The 23,808-nt window shown below is 39.5% G+C and overlaps 2 protein-coding genes across 4 annotated transcripts in view; one reads left to right on the top strand and one right to left on the bottom strand.

Annotated features, from left to right (window-relative positions):
- SHMT1 (serine hydroxymethyltransferase 1) overlaps nt 1-13,786 on the top strand; it is a 38,591-nt gene extending 24,805 nt beyond the window's left edge. For all 3 annotated transcript variants that reach the window (XM_031938650.1, XM_031938645.1, XM_031938639.1), the window contains exons 8-12: nt 576-692; nt 4,654-4,776; nt 9,774-9,890; nt 10,936-11,046; nt 12,559-13,786. In XM_031938650.1, the coding sequence (XP_031794510.1) occupies nt 576-692; nt 4,654-4,776; nt 9,774-9,890; nt 10,936-11,046; nt 12,559-12,731 (641 nt within the window). In that variant the 3' untranslated portion in view covers nt 12,732-13,786. The remainder of the gene's footprint in view (nt 1-575; nt 693-4,653; nt 4,777-9,773; nt 9,891-10,935; nt 11,047-12,558) is intronic.
- On the bottom strand, nt 13,368-23,359 carry SMCR8 (SMCR8-C9orf72 complex subunit). The gene is made up of 2 exons (XM_003761275.3): nt 20,399-23,359; nt 13,368-19,034 (listed from the first exon to the last, which is right to left on the bottom strand). Exons 1-2 carry the CDS (start codon nt 22,768-22,770, stop codon nt 18,581-18,583), a joined length of 2,826 nt encoding a protein of 941 aa, XP_003761323.1. The 5' UTR covers nt 22,771-23,359; the 3' UTR covers nt 13,368-18,580.
- Between the last annotated feature and the right edge of the window lie 449 nt (nt 23,360-23,808).

The raw sequence follows: 23,808 nt of genomic DNA, 5'->3' as shown, positions 1-23,808 counted from the left end.
CTGAATTGACTTGAACATTTGTACCAATCACACCTTTGCCTACTATTCTCCCTTTCATCTTTTAAATTTTTATTTGTCCTTAAAGGCCCAGCCCTGACATCTCTAAAGTCTTCCCAATCCCTTAAGTGGAAGTGATCTATGGGCTCCCAGTGGAACATTGTTTTTCATCTCTTCTATTCGTACTTTTACTGTACTTATTTGTACACAGACTTCATATTTATTATTAGACTGAATTCCTCTGAATCCTTTGTAGAATCCTATAGATTGTAGATGCTTAATAAATCCTTCTAAAATTTATTATAATAGCTAGTGCTTATGATCAAATAACTGCGTATAGAGTAGCCAATCAGTACCAAAGAGAAGATCCCATGTTCTCTCTTCTCAACTAGATTTCTCAGCTAGAAAAATCTAATCATTCCTGTTCTAAAATGACATCTCATTGCCTGGTCCTTTCTGACTCATTTCTTTTAGAGAAAGCTTCAGCATGGTTTGGTGATTTCTAAATCAATGAATTCAAAGAGAAAAGAATCGGGGATAGCAAAATGATTTTCATTCTAATTTTTTTCCTTTGCTAGGAGTGCGCAGTGTGGACTCTAAGACAGGCAAAGAGACAATGTACAATTTGGAGTCACTGATTAATTCAGCTGTTTTCCCAGGACTACAGGGAGGGCCTCACAACCATGCCATTGCAGGTAAAACTTAAATATTAGAGCCCTCTTGTGGCCTTGTGATGGTAACACATCCCATAGTCATGAGTGTTTGGTGATCCTTTTAACTTTTTAGTTTTCCAGCCTCTCTACCAAAAAAGAAACAAACAAAAAACCTAGCATCAGGATTTCTAGGCTATCAAAATGTCTATTGGACAGATCCCTTACATTCATTTTTTCCTTTTTCCTGTCTTGAATTTTGAGAACTGGTAATGAAACTGACTTAGAGGAAGTTTTTCCCCCTATTGGTTTTGCCTAGGTGGGGCTTATTGGGAAGGGTAGCGTTGGATATTGAATAAGGGACACAAAGTGTTATGGAAACAGTGAGTTTGGCATTATGATTAGGAAAAAATGAACTGTAGTATATGTGATTAGGTGCACTTCAGCTTAATTGTTTTCAGGGAATAGACTTTTTAGGGGGAGACAGGGAGATTTTTTAGGAAGTATCTTTTAATTAAAAAAAAAAATAAAAGAAAAGAGGGGAATTAGTAGTGATGGTTTGGAGCAGAAACCTGGGCTATGGAACCATTTCTGGAAAGGAAAAAGGCATTACCCAAATATGAGAAACATATGCAAGACAAGTTCTTAGCAGAATTAATAAGTTTATTACACCACTTTTTTCTGTGGTCTTGCTTTTTTTGTGTCTCCACCCTCTAAGTAACTTCTTTTACAACCTTGTTAGGGAAGAATGTATTTGATAAAATTAATTCCTTCTAAAATGCTAGAAACAATTTTTGGAAGTATTATTAAAGTGCCAAAATTTTTGGCAACTACAATAGGTGACATGGGCATCAAGATGGCTCAGTAGATTCATTTTTCTGACGTCAAATCTGGCCTCAGAAATTTCCTAGCTGTGTGACCCTGATATTGACCCTGTTTGCCTCAATTTTCTCATGAGCTAGAGAAGAAAATAGTAAACCACTCAAATATCTTTCAAGAAAATTTTAAATGGGGTCATGAAAATTCAGACATGATTAAAATAGCTAAATACCAATAATATGTGAATTGACAAAGGACATTTTATAAGGGATAAAAATGAATTAGAATGTAGTTTCCTGGTTTCTCAAGGAATTAGTGAATGTTTTTTAAGGCAGGCCATAAGCAAAGAATGAAAACATGATGCAAAGAATGAAACAATCATTACTCTCAAGGAGCTTATGTTGCAAAAAGGCAGGTATCATTCAAGTATATAAGAATAAATATGAGGACACTAAAAACAGAGTGATAAATACAAGGAAGAGAAGGAGAGAACGAACACTTGAGGAGGATCAAGAAAAGTTTCAAGTAAAAGGTAGCCCTTGGGCAGCATCTTGAAGGAAGGGAAGGATTCTGTGAGGAAGGAGTGAATTTCAAGTCCAAAGCATAGCTAGGACAAAAACATACAGATGGAAGATGGAGGAGGACTGTGCACAAGGAATCAAGAGAATAACTTAAATCATATACAAGATACATATTGTATGATTTAACATATACTTTAACGTGTTTAACAAGTAGTCCAACTTGCCCTCGAGGGGAGGGAGTGAGGGGAAGAAGGGGATAATTTGGAACAGAAGGCTTTGCAAGGGTCAATGTTGAAAAATTACCCATGCATATGTTTTATAAATAAAAATATTTAATAAAAACATCATACAAAAGAGAAGGAGGAATAATGTACAATGAGGATGGAAGAGAATCTTGAGACAGGGAGGCCATTGTAATAATCTAGGCAACAAGTGATGAGGGCCTGAACTGAGATGACTGTGAGTAAAGACAAGAGTAAAGTAAAGAGAAATAAAGAGAGAAACAGTAAGATAGGGTAACTTAAATTGGATTGTATGTTAAGGAGAGGAGGGACTTAAAGAATATAAGTCTGCAACAGGATGATTTCAGAAAGGCCTGGAGAGACTTACACGAACTGATGCTGAGTGAAATGAGCAGGACCAGGAGATCATTATATACTTCAACAACAATACTATATGATGACCAGTTCTGATGGACCTGGCCATCCTCAGCAATGAGATCAACCAAATCATTTCCAATGGAGCAGTAAATGAACTGAACCAGCTACGCTCAGAGAAAGAACTCTGGGTGATGACTAAAAACCATTACATTGAATTCCCAATCCCTATATTTATGCCCACCTGCATTTTTGATTTTCTTCACAAGCTAATTGTATAATATTTCAGAGTCTGATTCTTTTTGTACAGCAAAATAACGGTTTGGTCATGTATATTTATTGTGTATCTAATTTGTATTTTAATATATTTAACATCTACTGGTCATCCTGCCATCTGGGGGGGGGTGGAGGGTAAGAGGTGAAAAATTGGAACAAGAGGTTTGGCAGTTGTTAATGCTGTAAAGTTACCCATACATATAATCTGTAAATAAAAGGCTATTAAATTAAAAAAAAAAAAAGAATATAAGTCTGGGGGAAGAATGGTGGAATAGGGAAATTTGAAAGAGGATAGGTTTGGGGGGAAAAAGAATGAATTATGTTATGCATATGTTGAAATAAGTCTCCTGGACTAGGAATGAGAAATGTCTAATAAATAGTTGATAATGAGGAGCAGGAGCTTGGGGGAGAGACTGGTGCTAGATAAATAGAGCAATTAAATTTTACATTGAAAATGTAATGATGAGATGTAATGATGAAAATGATGAGATCACCAAGGAAGAGATTTAGATAATTTTGGGAACAGGGGCCAGGGCAGAACTTTGGGTCCATCTTAGATTTTTAAAAAGCATACCTAGAAAGAACATAGAAGAACAAAGAATCCCAGACAAGTAACTGAGTTTAAATACAAAGAATAATAAATGCTAAGCAAAACCAAAAGACTTTTTTAGAAAGATCAGGGAGGGGAGAGGTGATGGGACTACTGTTTGGAGGGGTTGGGATGCTAACAAATGGTGAATAGAAGGTAGAACTGGAAAGAATTGGAAATAATACCATAGGAAGACTGATACAAGGAACTCAGGATGCTCAGACTGAGGAAGAGAAGATTTAGAGGGAACAAGATTAACTATTTTCAAGTGTTTGAAGGATTATCATAAAAGGTTATACTTGGTCTTGAAGGACAGGAGAGTTGCAAAGGAGCAGATTTTGGATGATTATAAAGGAAAAGCATAGTATTAAGCGTTATCTCATAGTGGATCCTTCTGCCTCAAGTTGCAGTAGATTTCCCATCACTGGAGGTCTTTAAGCTCCTTGGATAAGCACTTCTGGTTTAGGTATTAATTGGGAGAGGGGAACAGAAAAGGAAGGGAAAGAAAAAACATTAATGTTATACACTATGTTTAGTGATTGAGATGAAAAAGGGAATTCTCTGTATTCAAGAAGCTTATATTCTATTAAGAGAGACAACATGGAAGTCAGAACACAGAAGATAAATTCATAGTAGATGGGAGGTAACCCTGGAGCAGATAACATATGCCTACAATATGCCAGATGCTGTTCTAAATATTTTACAAATATTTCATTTAGTCCTCATAGTAACTTTGGTAGGTTGACACCATTACTATCATCTCCATTTTACAGATGAAGAAACTGAAACAAAAAAGATGAAATGATTCGCCCAATAAATGCTTGAGTTTGGATTTAAACTCCAGTCTTTATGATTCTGATTTCTGATTCCAGACCTAACACCTGAGCTGGACCACGACTGGCACAGTGATTGGACCAGCAAACCTCTGAGATAATCCTTAAATATTTTCAGAGTTTTATGACACATCCTCAAGACCCTCCAAGGCAGGGAATGCTGAATGGAACTAAAGTTTTGCTTAGTAATTGTGCAATTATAAATAGGGATTTGAAAAAAATTATCTTCAGATACTAAATGAAAGATGTAGTATCCCATTCCTGCCGCTTTGACTTTGTTCCTGGGGTTGGGCATAAGTGTGGATGAGTTATTTTGATATTAGTAAACTTTTTTACCTAATTGTTGACATAGTCTTTTCTTTTCTTAATTAGGCATTGCTGTAGCTCTGAAGCAAGCCTTGACACCTGAATTTAAGATTTATCAGCAACAAGTGATTGCCAACAGCAGGGCCTTGGCAGCAGCCATGATGGAGCTGGGTTACCACATAGTAACAGGTAAGTACTTGCACCATGTCTATTAGAGATCCTTTCTATCATTTAACATGGAACAACTGGGTGGGCCTGGAGTCTGGAAGTCCCCAGTTCAAGTACATATTTAGTAGTCCTGTGACTCTATTTGCCTCATTTTTCTCATCTGTAAAATGAGGATAATTAATAGCACCTACCTTCCAGGGTAGGTGAGGATCAAATGAGATAATAATCATAAAGGCCTTAGCATAGTGCCCGGCAAATAGTGAGTGCTTATATAAAGGTTAGCTATTATTGTTTAAGAGCAGCCAGGCCTGGAGTCAGGAGGACCTGATGTAGACACTTACTAGCGGTGTGATCCTGGCCAAGTCACTTCACCCTGTTTGGCTTATCTGTAAAATAAAATGGAGAAAGAAATGGCAAACCACTTTAATATTTCTGCCAAGAAAACCCCAAATGGGGTCATGAAGAATTGGACATGATTGAAAAAGATGAACAACAGAATCATTGTCAATATTTATTAGCATTTCTCCATTCATTTTGATGGCAGAATCAGAGCTGTCCCTAGAGCAGTGGTTTCTGAATTTTATGTCACAAAAGCCCATTCTTTTTATAAAACAACACCTCACTCGTAAAACATCCAATAAAAACAACATATAAGTAATTTGCATGTCTGTAGAACTGCCCTCAGCATCACAGATGCACAGATTTAGAATTGGAAGGACCTATCTTGTCCAACTCTGTTGTCTTTTTCTTTTTCAAGTTCAACTGTGGAAGACAGAAGGAAGAATAATTGAGGAAAGGCAATTTTTATTTATTTGTTTTCTTTCTATTTTTGGCAAGGCAGTTGGGGTTAAGTGACTTGCCCAGAGTCACACAGCCAGGAAGTGTTAAGTGTCTGAGACCAGTTTTAAAAAAGTCTTCCCGACTTTAGGGCCATGTGCCATCTAGCTGCCCACTAACCTTGTTGTCTTACAGTTGCCAAGGTCATACAGTGAAGGTCAGAGCTTCCATTTGACCTAAGAACCTCTGACTCCAGATTGATCATTTTCCCCACTATTTCACTTTGCCTTCCAAAGACAGAGGAGAGTCCTGGGGCGGTTGACTACTGATGGCCGAGGAGTCCTGCTTGCAGGCTGACTTAGGGCAGTGCTCTAGTGCTCTCCCCCAACTATGAGGGATTCCCCCAGACCTCCTCACCACCACTGAAGGGTGGCATTTGTGGGGAACATCCCATAAGAACAAGGAGCGTTATAAGAACTTCTGGTGGACAGTCCCGGCCATTGTCTCATCCATGGATCTCCCCGAGAGAAGGAGACCTGAGGCCATGCACGGTACCCCGGAAGGTATGAGGGGAAGCTCCTCATCATCTATAGGCGAGTCTCAGGCATTACTCTTCTGCTGCCCTATCAAGTAAAGCAGATTTGCCCTATTAGTTTCACTTTGACTTACTTCTATTTGAATTGTGTCTTCACTGAAAAAAAGTCTCTATGTAGTAGTTGTACTCAAATATAGTCAGTAATTTTTTTGGGGGGTGGGATATTTTGTCTAGGGTCACATAACCAGTAATGTCTGAGGCTGGTTTTGAATTTAGGTTCTTCTGACTCCAGGGCAAGTACTCTATCCGCTATACCACCTAGCTGGCCCTATAATTAATAATTTTGACTATTCATATCCTTCCACAAGGTCTTGTACTCTCCCCCCACCCTTTACCATATGCTCCAGTTTGGAAGACACCTAATGAGGACCCAGTAGACATAGGATAAACAAAGGGAGACCCAGTAGACAAAGATGTATAAAGTGTACCTTTGAGGAGCTGACCTTTTACTTGGGGTCAGCAGCATGTAAACAGATAATTAGGTAGCTAGGTGGTGAGGGAGATAAGAAGGATAGGAGTTAGGAAGACTCTTGCCTTCATGAGTTCAAATCTGGCCTGACACTTATTCATTATTTGACCTAGGGAAAGTCACATAACCCCGTTTGCCTTAATTTCCTCATCTGTAAAATGAGCTGGGGAAGGAATGGCAAAACTATAATATCTTTGCCAAGAAAATGTCAAATGAAGTCTTATTTCTTTTTAATTAAACATTTACATGTTTTATTTATATATACAATTCCAATAGTACTTCAACAGAATAGTCCCATTGCTGTGTTTCTAATTCTTATCAATTAATTTCAATAGAACCTTAGTCAATGCATAACCAAAACCTTTATAGCTATTTTAAAGGATTATTCATTTACCAATGTGCTTATTTCAACAAAATACCCTGTCAACCAGAGAGGGGCACATGCCTGAACATGCTCATTCAAGTTTATATCCCTCACCCTCTTTCTACCTCAACTTTAAAACAAAGAGACCAAAAAATAAGAAAAAACCCCAGTGTAACTATTTACAATTTAGGGGAAATAAAATCTTTGACATCTCAATTTTTAGTGAAGAGCTGGTTGCTCTGCCCTCCCCCACCCCATTCCTAAGTGGATGAGAACAGCATTTGAAAGTGTTGTGCCAGAGCCTTAACATATGACTGATAAACAGCATAGACCAGAGAAGTTGGCAGCAACTTGTAGGGCTGGTGAATGAGGTTTTTTAGGGACACTGGTCCTGAGTTTCCTATCCCCATCAATTCCCTTAGGGATGATATTCTCTCCTGGCCCTGGAACTTTGAATATTCATAGGGCTTTTTGGAAGGGACCTTTCTTTTTCTTGTGACAGCTCCCCTCTGGGATCTGGGTGATACCTATCCTGGGTTCTCTGTGGCTTGCTTATATGTGATCCATGTAACAACTCTCTGACAGGAGCGAACAACAAATGAATAAACATGATCCAAGATGAAGAGTGAAGGAGGCAAGGGAGAGATAAGCAAAATATCCTGGAATATTTGAGAAAGGAGAGAACATAACTTGGGGTGGTGCTATGGGGGAGACCATAGAAGAGGTGAAAATGGAATTGATATATGAAAGCAAGATAATTTTTTTTTTTTTGGTAAGGCAATCAGGGTTAAGTGACTTGCCCAGGGTCACACAGCTAGGAAGTGTTAAGAACTCAGGTCCTCCTGACTTCAGGGCTGGTGCTCTAATCATTGTACTACTAGCTACCTAGTTGCCCCAAGCTCAGGATTTTTAAAGGTGGAGAATAAGAACATGTTCATTCCAGGCAGAGGAGCAGCTTGTGCAACTATATGGAAACTGGCAATGGAAATACTGACTTTGGGGAACAATTTTTATTAGTTTACTTTGGCCTGTCTGAAGGCTGGAATGGAGAAGAAAGAAACAGGAAGACACGATGATTTATAATAGATAGAAGGTTGTTGTAAAGAGGGTCTATCATGAAATACCAGATAATGCCAGTATTAGTGAAGAGAAGGTATGGGATGTGAGATCTTCCATAGAATCACAATCATCATCAGCACCTGATGTGACCCTGACCTTATGAACTAGGTTAATTGGGGACAACAAAAACAATGAAATTTGCAGAAGGGCTCCACTTTTGGGAGGGAAGATAGCTGAATTCAGTTTTGGACATGTTTAGTTTCCTTTTTATGGGAGTATGTACTGTGATAAAAAGCAAACTTGTCAGCATTTATTAAGTGCCTGCTGTGTACCAGGCACTATAAATCTGGGGATACAAGGAAGATAGTTTATGCTCTCAAGGTGTTCAGTCTAATGGAGCAGATAGAATGGGAGAAATACTGTCTTTTTTTTTTCTTTTAATATTTTATTTAATAAAATCAGTTCCACTTGTTCAGTGACAAAGAGAGCCATCTACAGAGAGAGGACTATGGGAACTGAGTATGGACCATAATATAGCATTCTTGCCTTTTCTGTTATTAGCTTGCATTTTGTTTTCTTTCTCAGTTTTTCCTTTTTCCTTCTTTATCTGATTTTTCTTGTGCAACAGGATAACTGTGTAAATATGTATACATATATTGGATCTAACATGTATTTCAACATATGTAACATGCATTGGACTACCTGCCAGCTGGGGAGAAGGTGGGGGAAAAGGGGAAAATTTGGAACAAAAGATTTTGCGAGGGTCAATGTTGCAAAAATTACCCATGCATATGCTTTGTAAATAAAAAGCTTTAATAAAAAAATAATATTTAATATTTTCTCCCCGTTCCATGTAAAACAATTTTAAACATTTGCTTTTAAAACTTTGAATTCCAGATTCTTTCCCTTCTTCTACACTGAGAAGGTACATGTGAACTTATGCAAAACAGAAATATTGTCTTTATGTACAAACAAAATACAGAAAGGATAGGAATAATAAAGAAAAACACTAGCATTTAGGAGCATCAGGAAAGGCTTCTTGTAGGTGAGATTTTGGCTGGGACTTGAGGGAAGCCAAAAGGCAGAAATGAGGGAGAGAAGTCCAAGAATGAGGAATAGCCAAGTAAAAAAGCCCAGTTTGGAAATGCAGTGTCTTGTATGGACTATGGCAAAGAGGTCTAATACAATTGGGTAGCAGAATACATGGAAAAGAGGAAAAGGATGGGACAGGCTCTGAAGGGCTTTGAATGTCACAAAGAATTTTATACTTGATTCTGGAGGTGATAGGAAGCCAATAGAGCTTATTAATGGGAGAAAGGGCGGTGATAGATCTATCTTCTAGGAAGATCGACTGGATAACTGAGTGGAACGGACAGTGAGATCCACACAGAGGCTATTAAAACAGTTCAGATGGAAGGTGATGAAGGCAGCTCCAGGCTGGGGGCAGTGTCCTGTGGACACTGTGGAGACTACTTTGTGTACAGCTCAATTTCTCAAAGCTTGGAAAGAAGCCTAACTGTGGAGTCAGGGCTTAAATCTGTCACTGCCTGTGTGACTCTATTTGACCTCTCTAGTCTTCAATTTCCTTATTTATAATATGAACGTCTTGGACTAGAAGATCTCTAAAGTTCCTTTTAGCTCATAAGTCTATGACTCGGTGATTCTTACTGATTTCCTTTACATAGACAGATTCAATTGGAGAATTGAATTGAGGTATCATTAAGAATCTTTATATTTCAAAATTGTTTCTCCAGGTGGTTCTGACAACCATTTGATTCTTGTGGACCTACGCAACAAAGGCACCCATGGAGGAAGAGCTGAAAAAGTGCTGGAAGCTTGTTCTATTGCTTGTAACAAGAACACCTGCCCAGGTAAGAATCTCTTATCTAAATAAAGAAAAAAAATCTACATCCTTTCCCACCCCCTTCCATCTTCCTTACCTCCCAAGGACTCTTGTTTCCTTTAAGCTATAGAAAGTACATCATTCAAAGTTGTTAGAATTGGATGAGACCTTAGAAATCATCTAGCCCATCCCCTTCATTCTACAAATGAGAAAAGGGCCCAGAGAGACAAAAAGGATCTCGATAAATTACTAAGCAGTCAGATTTGAACCCATTGATTCTATACTCGTTTTACTGTGTGTGTTATATCTTATAACTTACCATGTAGGAATTAGGAACACTTACTAAAGTGCAGTATTAGGTATGAGTATGATTTTTAGGGAAGAATTCACTTCTGTGGAGGGAATAATTTTCTTTAAAAAATCAGTTTCTCAAACCTGTCAGTTGAGGAATGAGATTCTTTGAGAAATCACAAACTCCTTGTCAATTGGTTGTTTTTCAGCAAATAAGATTCTATGATGTCTCTATTATGATAAGGATGTTCAGGTAATTTCTACAATGGAACAATACATATACCACTTTCCTATAATCCATTTCCTTCAGGACAAATCCTAACCCAACCAGGGAAATTTTCAAAATTAAGCTATAAGACTAAATTGTTCTAAGGATTAGGTTAGGATATTTTCTTTTGCTCAGGAAGTTTTTGTAGCCACTTGGGAAAAGGTAGATATCTTGATGAAGGTGTCAGTTTTCCAGATTTGTGGTTGCAGTGATCTAAGAACTACTTTAAACAAAGTATTGGCTTGCCTCTGTAAATACTACATAGTGGAGAAATAACCTTTGCTGTGTCTAACCTCAAGGCAACTTTTAAGCCAAAGGTAACATCATAACATTCATTTTTTGTAGCTTTCCTCTAGGAAAGCAAGGACCTTGCTTGTTTCAAAACCATAGGATCTGGGCTAGAATCCTTACTGCAAGTTAACACCCTCAAATGTGGTTTTTAAGTTTGGGTTCATTAAGTTTGGGTTCATAGTTTGGCAAGTGAGGAGTTCGATGTTCTCTTCTTACTTCACAGGAGACAAAAGTGCATTAAGACCTAGTGGACTGAGACTAGGAACCCCAGCTCTGACCTCCCGAGGATTACTTGAAAAAGATTTCCACAAAGTAGCCCATTTTATTCATGAAGGTAAGAATGAGGCATCAGGATGCTGCTGAGTTTGTGGATTGCTGTGACTTGGGTTCAACAAATCCCTAGCAACAGAGTCTTGGCTCCCACTAACTTCTCTGATTATTGAAATAATGGAGGAGACTATTCACTGAGGACTGACTTCAGAGTTCCTCAGGCTTCATAGGCAAAGTGCTACAACCTGTTCAAGTGGTAGGTGAAGGGCTGGGTGATATGATATAGCAACACCAGTTCTCATTGTAGACCTAAGACCCTTTCAAGAGGCCTGTGAGGTCAAAACTATTTTCATAATCTCCTCCAGGAGATTAGAGGAAATAGAGGTTACATCCCTTGCCTAGCCCAGGATCACAAAGCTAAGTATCTGAGGCAAGATTGGAACTCAGGTTTTCCTGACTCCAAGCCTAGTATTCTATCCTTTGTCTTAAAATCCTTAAAGATTCTAATTTGGGTCCAGACTTAAGATACGTGAATACACTGCCTTTTTCTTTTCCTTAAAAGCCCCAAGCCAGGCTGGCCCTGGGTTTAAAATACATTTGTCAATCGTTCCTGTAAACTGAAGTTTCAGAACAATAAGCAGTCTTCTTTCTTCTGATAGATCTTTTGATCCAGCAGTTGAGACTGAGCTATTGTTGCCAAGGCTGCAAGAAATGGTAGAAATCATTTTCTTAGGTATATAAATTTATTCGCCTCAGTCAGCCTGCTTTAAGGTAGTAGGATTGTAGATTTAGAATTGGAGAGATCTTTAAGGTCTAGCCTGGTCCCTTCCCCTCATCTTATAGATGAAGAAATTGGAACCCAATGGCTTCCCTCTGGCTAGTCAGTGGCAAAGCTTGAACCTAGCTCCTTGGATCCTGAATTGGGCTCTCTGTCCAAAGGATCACACAGTCCTTACTCTCCCTTTGGATGTATTGGTTCACCAGATTCAAGTTAAGAGAGTCCTGGAAACTTAATTTTGATATGCAAAAACTCCTCACTGAAGATTCAAGTGAGGGATGAAGTCAATAGGTCCCTCATTAAATGCTTTTTTAATTAAGTAGAATGATTGACTCTTATTGATGATTGCTGGATTTGACATCAGGACTTTGGTTCCACTCCCGGTTCTGGTACTTTGGTGTGGCCTCAGGCAACTTTTTTTCCCCTTTCGTCTGTTTCTTCAGAGACTAAATGATATCTTAAGTTCTGTGACTTGCAAGACTTACATTATGGGAATTAAATAATCATCCCTGCTAAATGCTAAAATAAAAAGCAGGGACTTCTGATCACATAGTCAAGTCGTTAGCTGGGCCTACACAAGCATTTATATCAACTTGATTTGTGAATAGAGGCCATCTTATTTCTGAATCTATCTTTGTTTTGGAGAGTGTATTACTATCATCTGGTTTTGTGTGTTTTGTACCACAGTTAACTGCATTGTAGTACATAATGTATAATTGTATACAACATAAAATGTAAAATTGTCTTCAGCTTCTTGGTAAGCAGAGTAGCTTCATTATTGTGCTGTTGTCTCTGCAGGAATAGAACTGACTCTGCAGATTCAGAAAGACCTCGGGCCCCAGGTCACCATGAAAGAATTCATGGAGAAACTTTCGGGGGATGTGAAGTATCAGGGTCTTATCAAGGCCCTCAGAGACAAAGTGGAGAGCTTTGCAGCTGGTTTTCCTCTGCCTGGAATCCCTGATTTTTAAAATGAGATTGGATGATGTCAGCAGTCTCTTGAATTTCAGAACCAGATTGGAAATATTTAGCCTGATGGTTACCCAAGTGCCAAAAGCCTCCTTTTAAGAAAAGCAAAGTAGGACAATGTATAAAGGGGAGTGGGATGTATAATGTATAAAAGGAGTGGAAAGAGAGGGTTTTTTGGGGGGTGGGAGGGGATCTTTTTTAATGAGCTTTTTTTAACATCTCTGCATTTAAAAAAAAAAAAATTACCACCAGGCAGTCACTGAGGAACTTCAAAGGATGGTGCGTAAACCATAAACCCATAATTAGTCATTTGGGGGGATACTTTACTAATTAGTGAATTTATTTTGAGTCATACTTTTTAATCTAATTTTTGAATAACGATTAGAGTTTTCTAGGGCCATTAGGCCTTCATTCAAATGAACAATGATATAATGTAAAAATATTACTTAAATAATTTTATTTAACCTTCCCTGCAGTGCTCAATTGGCTTGTTCATAACTTTGTTGCAGCAGCTAGGAAAACACCCATGTTAATAGCTTGTAAAAGTTACTCAATCTCAGTATCATGTTGTTTAGCAGAATGCCAGAAGAATTGAATCATGTCCATTTTAGTAAGAAAGGAAATTTTTGAGAAGCTTCAATTAAGTATAATATTACAAGACTGACAAGTTTGTATCTGGTACAACATTATGTAGAAAGAGCTCAAAGCAGCTTATAAATGCTTTAATCCTCAGTACTTTGGAGAGTAAGGTGGCAAACGTGACTCTTATTTCTAGAAGAACAGATCACATATGAGTGATCCTATGCTGATTACTTGCAGTAATCGCTTTATATTTCCAGTGTGACATATTGGTCTGTTCCCTACAATCAAGACATCTTAAGCTGGTGCCTTCCAATGAAACTATTTTTCAAACAGCTGAGTGCAAAACAGTAATGACCATTTTTAATAAGCACAATAAAATTAACCACAGAATGTGACAAGAATTATAGCTTTAAAAATACAACCAAATTTGTATTTCAAAAATATTTGAACTCAAATAAATTAATTTTTTACAGTACATTTCTCATACTATTCATTTGGCGTTAACTCATACTTGTACAGCTACACCTAAAATGGTATTATAGACATGCCAAGTATACTACTTCCATTGGACACTTGTTTAAACTACCGCTTATACAATGGTCTGTACACACATTTACAAATACAAACAAGTGAACATGCAATAGTAAAATAGTTTTCCTTTAAAATAAGTGAGAATTCATCACAGCCCATGTTCCTCACTGCTACCTGAAAGGCAATATTTATCTCAACCCAATTAGTATTCCAAACTCCAGTGTTTGAATTGTCAGGAGGTGAGGTTGTACCCTGTAGCTCTGCCTCCTCACATAAATCAGCCCATCACTGCTGGTTTTGACTCATCACATTTAATGGAAATAGGTACTTTAGAATCATCCCTGTGGGTGACTGATTCACCAGTTTTCCCATTTTTGCTTCCATCTGGGATCTGGCATCAGTAATGAATTTTGTACAATGGTCTAAAGTGCACACACGCATACAATGGCAGCAAATCGCTCCCTGCTCCCTGAAGTGATGAACATATTTATAGGACATGAATTGACAATTTGCACTGCTGCTTAGGAAGAATTCATTTCTTTCACTTGAGTAAAGAACAAGCTACTGACCTGAGCCCAACAGCTGCAGGTAACTTGGCCTCAGGTCTTTTCCCAACCTATGAACTTTGACCTTTTAACTTCCTTGAACTATCCTGCCTTCCTTCAAGTGTAACAGAACATAAATGCTGAGTCAAGACCACAAGCTTCTAAAAAGCAGAGGCAGCTCAAGGTGTTGGAATTTTCAACTGCATTACATTCCACCTTAGGAGCAGAGAAAACCTTGTTGCCTCCCTCTTTTTACCAAATGAGTTCTCTTATTAACACAAAGCACAGTATTGGGGAAAAGCCAGAAAACAAGTTCAACTTAAAACATAAATCAACACATCCTTTCTGAACTTTTAGGGAGGCAAACTTGAGAAAAACAACTTGATCTCAACTTTTTGTTGATATTCTTCCAAAGGCTGCCCTGATGAATTCTATTAGTCTGAGAAGGTGTGCCCAGTTGTTGCACTGACAAATATCACAAAGGTAACACTAGAGACTATGACTGACATGCAACACTGAGGATCTGTTGGGAGGATACATGCTCTTGGTATTGACAAAAAACCAGACTATTTAAAAGCAAGCAATCATTTTTGCTTAGAGACACTTCATTGAACCTTAGCAGCCCTGGCAAGCAAATTAAAAACTGATGGCCCCCTCTAGAATCTTAAAATGGGATCAGGTTTGAATTATGCTGTATTACATTCCAAATAAAGATCTGTCCATGAATAAAAATTAAAAGTATTCTTGGAAAAAAGGTATTTTCCAGCTGGGTTGACTGAAGATTGTAATAAATCTTAAAATTGAGAAATAGATGTACCCAATTTTTCCAGGTAACATTTATGTAAAAACAAAACCATCCAACTTAAGAAGGGGAATACTTGGTTTGGGGAAGCAATAAAGCAGGAAATAGGAGATTAATATGGCTTTATACAGGCTTTTTGTTTTAATTTTCTAAAAAGGGTTTTAAAACATACCAATAAATCCTTAACAAGTCTGAAGATCATCAGGTTTCTATCACCTAATTCTCGCTTTAGTTGTTTTCCCCCAAAAAAGGTAGTACAAAAAAAAAAGAAAATACTGAAACTAGATTAAAATCTCCAAAAAAAAAAAAAAGTGTCTTATCTAAAAATGAATCTTGATTAAAAAGTGGGACTGTTACCTAGATTCGGGGACGTGATTAATTACTTAAATTTAAGCTTTGTTTTTGAACGTTTTCTATGATATTTATTGTATTAATTGCAAAGAAAAAAATTTGTGTTTTAGCATTTATAATTCTTATATCCCTCCCCTCCCCCAATTAAAAAAAAAAAAGTTGTCTATTAGATTCAACTTTCTGAAATGGAAAAAGTGTTAACAGGCCTTGCCATAGAGTGCATTTAAGCTAAATTCCACTTTGTGAGTATGTTAAATACTTATTACCAAACCCCTGATAATTTTTCAAAACCTGTTTAAGAAGAAATAATTTTACTGAATAATATTTTTGGAATTCATATTCCCTAAAATTATTTTCCAATTGGAATACAACCACAACACTTAGTTTACCCTTGTTAATGATAACTTTTGTTAAGTTTTTTTTAAAGAGGCTTTTAGAGTCATAAGCTACACTCAGATTCCTGTAGAAAAAAGTTTGTCCTATTATCATGGTTTTCCTATCTTACTGTCCACAATTTTGGTTACAACTTCTGAAATGCCATTGAGGTCAAGATTGGGAAGGAGCCTCTTTCTCAATTCCTATCCCCCAAAGTGTTCTATTCAAAAACCACCATAGTGACTTAAGCCAAATGTACCACACATCAGAAATGGAAACAGTTACACTTTCCTTTTGCTTCAAAGCAGTCCTGTAGTGAGTGGAAAGTTTAAAATTCAAACAGAAACAGCAACTCTTTCATCATTCTTTTTCTCTAAAGGGAAACTGCAGCTATAGTCGAAATAGCAGCTTCGTGGATATGCAAAAACACTATTTGACCATCCAGCTAAGATACACCAACATTTGACAAATGTGAGAGGCAAGGCTATAAGATGTAGGTCTATGTCATAAGCCAAATTTATGCCTGTTTCAAAGGCATCAGGAACTTTTCTCCTATGTTTTTGCTATGTAGTGGGAAAGAAAGGGAGGAGAGAGAAGGAGAAATAATGTGAAGATATCCAAGCTGCTCCATCATGAAAAAGTCCCCAAGTTTATCAATTTGACAAGCAACATTGCACTGGGAGTAGGAAAAGGGAGAGGAGACGGCTTTCCCAGTCCTCTCACACAGAACAGCTAGGGGAATGAGAAAGAAAAACAAATCTCTTCTTGTCATTCTCTTTCTTTGGGAGAGGGCACAACACAAATGTCACGGTATTGAAAAATTCACGGAAAAGGAAAAACATGCTGCCCTAGAGGCAATAGCTGGATGAAGCTTAGTTTCAAAGAAACCCTTGAGTTAGGACACTAGGATCCTGACATCAAACTTGAACAAGAGGAAAACACAAACAAACCACCTAAGAATCCTCCACTCAATGGCTCAATGGCAACATCATACTCAGTACAGAATTCAGGATTGCTTCACATCTGTAAACACATGTTTTTGTGGAATAAATTAAAAACAGCAAAATTTCATGGCTGGGAAGAAAAAATAGTATTCTTTGAAAGTACTAAAAAGTTCAAGGTTTCAAGAAAACATTTATCTCCACATTCTGGTGGCAGGTGTGAGGGAGTGTATAATATGTATGAGGAAGTAAAGATAAAAACCAAGAGTAATATCTAATCATGACATAGAGGCAGAGAATTAATTGCAACTCCCTGCCACCTTTTAAAAATCACCTATAAATCATTTGTGGAGATGGAGGCCACACGCTATGAAAACAAAAACAGGTCAAGAGGTAGGCACTATCCTCTCCACACCATCATCTGGCTAAATTAATTCAGGGAATTTTAGAACACAAGAAAACTGCTAGTCACAAAACAGTGAAATGAACCAAAGCCTGTAGACTAGCTAGCAAATTATACCTTCTGAGAGGCTTGTAAAGTTGTAAAGGCTTAATGGATAAAAGGATTTGGAGTTGACAGTGTTGATCCATAGTTTTTACACTTCTCCAGAGCTTTGCCATGACAGCGAACAAACTAAATCCTGATCAGAGAGAAGCTAGTAGAACAAAATCATGGGAATTACCCATTATTGGCTTGATGGTACTGGTCAAACTGGTACCTTTGGCCCCACACACTCCATGCCTTCTGTCTTGCTCTTGGTTATCCTGGAACGCTTCAAACCACTGTCTTCCAATTACTACTGCTGATACTCTGCATACCTAAACTCAAAAAGTCTGTTTGGAAATACCCCTCCTAGCCCTCCCCCCCAACACTGAACAGTGAAACAGGCAGACAAGGCACAGATGGATCTCTCTTGTGGGCATGAGAAATAACTGAAGATTCTAACATACATTCATCATCAGCCAAGGGGGGGGGCGGGCATTTTCTCAAACTGCCCAGTCAGTAGGTACTTTCAAAATGGCAGCTGCTGTGCTTTCACTCTTCCCATCTCAGGGATCAAGGAGCAATCAGTTTCTTGGGACTGCAGTTAAATACCTCCTTTGAACACAAGTCTCTAGGAATGTCAGATAATTACAGGGCCACTGCCAATTACCTGAGGTCTTAATGAAAAGACATTAATGTACAAATTATGTATTAAGTTTCTATTTGCCATAGTTAAATTAGTTTCCCTGGTCATTTTGCCCCTCAATGTGATGAAGGTTTGGCTGGATTCCTTTTGAGTTTTCTATGATGCCTAGAGCCTTGTAGTTTCGATGTAGCTTACAGTAAGTTTTTTTAAATATCAAGGAATATTTTGACTTTAATGGACCCTTGTCCCCATTGCTGTAAAATGAACTATTCTGAATTTAGGGGCCTGATCACAAAACACAAATGACACAACAAAGAACTTAATGGTAGCTGATTGCCCTCTTAAACATCTTCAAAGAAAGCTCGGTTGTGGAAAATATCCTATATTTGGTTCCTGAGTGTCAGGAACCTCTTAAACATCTGCATTTCCCCAGCTGAAGAGGTCCTGATGCTACTAACATTTTTCATCATCTAATGTTCTTTTCCATGAATAGCAAAAATAGAAAGTCAAGCTCAGGCAAATGTTCAGTCATCCTCACTGCACCCTCTTACCCTAAAGTCATATATGTTTCTGTTATAACAGCTGGGAATAGGCCTAGATTTTGTACAAAAAGCTGGGAACATAGTCAAACCTGAGCATCGAGTGATGAGGCCTGACAGGCTCTTGGATATATTGCAGCTTGAGCAGCTCAGCCAAATATTGCACCACTTTGACATCCTCATTCACTAGGCCCAGGTGGAGCTTCAAGAAATTCACCTGTCGGCCTACCACAGACTGCTCTGTCTCCTTCTCATTGATGGGCAAGTGTAGGTGATGACAGAAAGCATAGAGAAAGGCCTTAGAACATAGCTGAGTCAGGACGCTCTGCACATGCATGTAGTAGGTGCTCCCCCGTTTGATCTGGGTTCTGTGATCTGCCAGGCGGGGCACTAATGTGCCCCGGTACAGTGGGCACCGCAATGTTTTGTTGTCCAAATCTAGTATGCTAGTGTAACGGCTGTATCGGTTCAGGGAATGGAGGGTGTTGACACCAGCTGGAGAAACCACTCTGAAATAGATAGACAAAGATTAGTAAGGACAGTGAGACCCAAAAATCTAAGGAGACAAATCAGGAAAATTCTTAAATGATCTCTTGATTCTATAGTGGCTTCCAGATTTGAAAGTTTCTCCAGAAACCAGAGTTTACTTTTGCAGAGAGCTTCACTCAAAACTAAAAGAATAAGTACTGGCTAAAATAATCTTTCACAATGTTTTCTACCTTTGAGATCTCTTTATTTTTTTAATGCTACTAAGCACCTGAGTATATTCAATTTCCTTATTCACTTCCCCATAGAAATCTTCAATATTTCGCTGATTGGAAAACTAGAATTAGGATCATGGCATTCAAGGATTACAATGTCATTTTGAATTCAATGAACACTTAACAAGAGTCCACCGTATGCCAGGCACTGGATAATGCAAAGATCATCTTCACCTCCTTGGTACTGTAACAACATCATCCCTTTCATTCCACATTTTACTCTGCCCCCTCTCAATCTCTTCTCTGCCTCCACAATTCTACGTCTCCTCCATGAGTCATCTTCCAAGATAAAACAACCTCTTGTTTAAAATGTCACTTGTAAGGTAAAAGGACAGGACAAATATCCCCATTTTGTAAATAGGTGAATTGAAGTTAAGATAATCAATAACTTGAGCCTATCCCTTTTTTCTCTAGGAGTTTTGGCAAATTTTCAAGTTCCCTTTCTTTGACAATTCCCCTTTTTTATGGATACCCTCCCCTCTTTAGCCAATTCTTTCAAACCCTTCAAGTTTTTCCTAAAAAGTCTGAATAGTTGAGACAAAAAAATGTGGAGAAAAATCTAAAGACGGTCTATCTCTGCAATAGGTATACTTTACATTCCATTTCTGTCTTACATAAATATTTTAATATTAAGGCTTGTCATGTCAATAAACAATTATCAAACTTCACTCATTTGAGTGGGGGAGGAGGCAGGAGAGAGATGTTAGTTAAAAGTCTGAATCAAACTAAATCTGTAAATTGTTGACAAAGTATTCCCAAACAGAAGTCCTACAGTAGTAATGAACACATAAGAAATATTTATAACTGGCAGTTAAAAATGTTGCATATAATCATCGTCCAAAGTACTTAAAATTATCTCATCTAGATTAAACATGTTCTCTGTGTTAGCTATAGAATGGGAGGCTAGGTCACCTGATTAAAAGAATTTTAGGCACTAGCCAAGCAGATGAGAAAGGTATTAGGGAGGAAGGAATGGGATTTGGGGAAAGGGCTTTGCCAGATGGCTTCAAATCACACCCAGTTGGCAGCAATCTATTTTATATCCTGTTTTGAGACCTGTTTAAAGTGCCCATTATCCACCTTATTAAGAAGTTGTATCTCTAATCATTTACCTCTGTAAGCCAATAAGTTTCCACTTCTGAAAATCCGTTATGTGCAAAGGGGAAGAGACCCAGTGTTTCACAGGCTTGGCATATTTGCCATAGTTGGGAACAAAGATGGAAAGAGCTGTTACGAGCTTCTTCACTATTGCTTCATCTTCCCCTAGCACAATAAGAGTTCTTCCACTAAGCAGAGAGTAAATTGCAGGGTGTGCAAAGGGGTACTGCCTAATGAATTTTAAGGCATTCTGCCCAGCCTTTTTTTTATGCCTCTCTGAGAAAAGGCCAATGTGATGGGCAGGAGAAGGAGTCCTATCTGAACTGGTAGATGCTGCACTGCTAATGTGGCTGGTAGAATCTCCATATTCATTAAGGCTGATCTTACTGAGATCCCTGCTGCTTCTCAGACAGCTTGGGTCCAGGTCATAAGGAGAAAGGCCTTCTATTGTATTCTCCTGGCAAGAAGAGTTGATATCATCCACTGAGAAGTCCACGTGAAATCCCTGTTGCCTCTCCTTATAACGCTGTGGGGGGATGCTGACCACTCCATCTTCATCGCAGTGTTTTTGTGTTTGGTCAGAATTTGGTATGAGGAGACTTGAACTATCTTTTCCAATACAACAAGCAGAATCTGTTTGTGTTAAGGTGTGTTCTAAATTGCCCTCTGTCTCACCAAAATCCTGTTGGCTGATACTTGCACTAAAATGAATAGCTCCTTCATCATCATCTGCATAAGGCTCTTCCACATAAGGTTCTTCATTAATGGCACTTGGGTAACTTGCCTTAAAGTCATCAGGGATCAAGGCCTCTGAGGGACAAGTGCTAAGAACCTCGATGCTGTCTTCACTGATAGTCCTTCGGCTGACTGCTTTGCTTCGGACCACCTGAGGGCTCAATGGGACAGTCAAGCTTGCCTGACTGTCCGACTTAGATAAAACAGAAGTAGACTTTTCAGTGCCCAAAACTTCAATGCTTTCACCGCTACTGATGCTTCCTTTCATATCCATATCAAGGTAATCCAAGTTCTCCCGATGACCATAAATGCTAGCTTCTGTTACCTCAGACTCTTTGAATTCATCTCCAACTTCCTGTTCCATCTTGATAAGTACAGACTCCACACTGGACTTGAAAGATCCCACATTAATTAACACTTTAGGAATTGGACAATCATCTAAAGATCTGGAGTGTAGCTTGTCCTGACTGTACTCCATTGGCATATTTTCTTGTTTCTCTGCTATTTTATCATCTAAAATTACCAAGTCTTCAAAGAGGAAGTTAGTTATACATTGTTGTTTCAAAAGGGCTCTGTCAATCTGGCTGGTCAAAAGATAACACAGATCTCCTCTAAACATACGTTCAATGTGATTCAACTGAGCCAAGGTCTGGGTGAAGAATTCAGTGTCACAAAGTTCTTCCAAGGTTTTCAGCTTTTTGTCAAAACATTTAGCAGACTTTGCTTTGATGAGCTTGGGGGTATATGAGGTTCTTCGCCTATAAAGATTTCTTTCAGCAGGTTCATCAGGGTTAGAGGTAGTGGATGCCTGGTCAGCTGCTTGATCCTGGGCACATTCTGGCTCACATGGATAGCAATCAGGTGCCTTCAGTTTTCGTTGAGGATAAGATCTGATTTGCTTTAATAGGTCTTGGTGTTCAATAATGGATTTTTCCACACTGGCCAACTCATTAGCCTTTTCAATGGCCTGAGAGGAGTAAAACCATTTGTCACTGGCTTTTTTCTGGATCTCTGTTTCAGTGTGAAGCACTGTCCTAGTGTAATCCAGATCTTTCAATTTCTTTTCAAGTTCATTTGCAAAAGCTTTTCTATTACCTTTCTTCAAGCACTCTGAAGCCTTGGAGAATTCAGCTGAGAGCTCTTGGAACTGCTGCATGATTTTATGTTCATCAGTGGAAATATAGGCCATGCAAAATGGCCTGACGAAACCTCTGGCCTCCAGATCATAAAGGGTGAGATGATGCACATAAGCAAAAGCTCCTTCCTTTGAATCCCCCAGTACAACCTTGGAGTCTTCAACAAAGTTCAGCTTGGGATAGGCACAGCCGGATGGATGCCCCACAAAGGAGGCCTGGTAATCCACAGACATGATCCGGAGAGAAAAGTAGTTAAGATCAAAAGTGCCAAAAACTTTGGTATCATCAGGGATGGTCAGCAAGGGCTGGGGTCCCACCTGCTCAGAGAACTCTGAGATGAGAATAAAATCCCGAGAGAATTTGGCCCCTGACAGCTTAGACCACGGGTTGGCCCCCTGGTTCGCAAAGGGGAACAGGGGGACGGAGTATTCCTCTGGCAGGGCCGGCTCATTGTAAGGCTCCTCCTCGTAGTCTTCCTCTTTGGTAAAAGCCACCACATCAGGGGCGCTGATCATATTTCCAGTTATGGTAAAAGGGCATGAGGAAGGAGAAGTGAAAACGGAGAAGTCAGTCAAAAACACAAGGAGAACTAATGGGCAGAGGTCTCCGGGGCGAGGGGACGCTCACGGGAGCTTCTCCAGCGCCGCAGGCTCCCTGGCGGCAGCCGCGGGGTGCGCGTCCGCAGCTCCTCACAGCATCTGGCTCCTCCAGGGGCGTCGGTATCCGCATCCGATCGGGTCCCTCGTGCCTCGGGGTGCCCCGAGGCCGGGCTCTGGGCCAGGGGGCTGGCTCCAGCCCCGGTGGGGTTAAAAGCGAGCAAGGGAAAGCCTCGTCCTTCTCTCCTCGAGCCCGCAGCTAACTCACCCCTCGCCGGGCAGAGCTGGACCCGAGAAAGCAGCAGCAAGGTCGCCGGCCTACCCACCTATGCCGCCGCTTCTCCGAGCGGGCTCCTCTGCCCGAGGCTGCCGGCGGCCACGGAGTCCAGTTAAGCTTTGCCGCCGTCCCCGCAACCGAAACCGTCCCGGATTCTCGGACGCCACAGTGGACAGCCAGCTACTGAGGGGCCGCCATCTTCTGATCACATGACCCAAAGAGCAGCGCTTTCGTGAACCGGAAGTACCTACGTATACCTTCTCACGGAAAAGCATTATGGAAAGAAAAAGGAAGGAGAGGAAACGAAAGCGATAAAACGTTAGGTGGACCGGACGGGAAAAGGATTGGGAAACAACTGGGAAGTGTTCCTACGGGCGGAAAATCCTAAGGAAGAGAGAAAAGGCCTATCCGTGGGAAAACAATTACGCCGCTGCGCCCGGGCCTCCTGGGAATTGTAGTCGCCTACCCATCACGAAAAACAGGAAGTTGGATGGCCGGTAGAAAGCAACCTCGTTATAGGCCAAATTGTCTCGGAAGTTGTGGCCTGGAAACTGAATGGCAGGCGCGAAGCAACTACACCACACTCCAGAGCATCTTGGGAGTTGTAGTCCCCAATCTGGGAGAGACCCGTGGTTGGGCGTCTAGTGGAAATGGAAGACGACTACACGTAGGCCACGGAA

This window comes from Sarcophilus harrisii, chromosome 1, assembly GCF_902635505.1.
Source record: "Sarcophilus harrisii chromosome 1, mSarHar1.11, whole genome shotgun sequence".
NCBI classification, from domain to species: domain Eukaryota; kingdom Metazoa; phylum Chordata; class Mammalia; order Dasyuromorphia; family Dasyuridae; genus Sarcophilus; species Sarcophilus harrisii.
The sequence above is the reverse complement of the archived record's forward strand: the minus strand, read 5'-3'. Positions and strand labels throughout refer to the sequence as shown.

Coding starts and splice junctions, on each gene's coding strand:
- SMCR8 (XM_003761275.3), bottom strand. CDS start 22,770: ATGATCAGCGCCCCTGATGTGGTGGCTTTTACCAAAGAGGAAGACTAC. Junction 19,035..20,398: donor AAACTTATTGGCTTACAGAG/GTAAATGATTAG, acceptor TATCTATTTCAG/AGTGGTTTCTCCAGCTGGTG.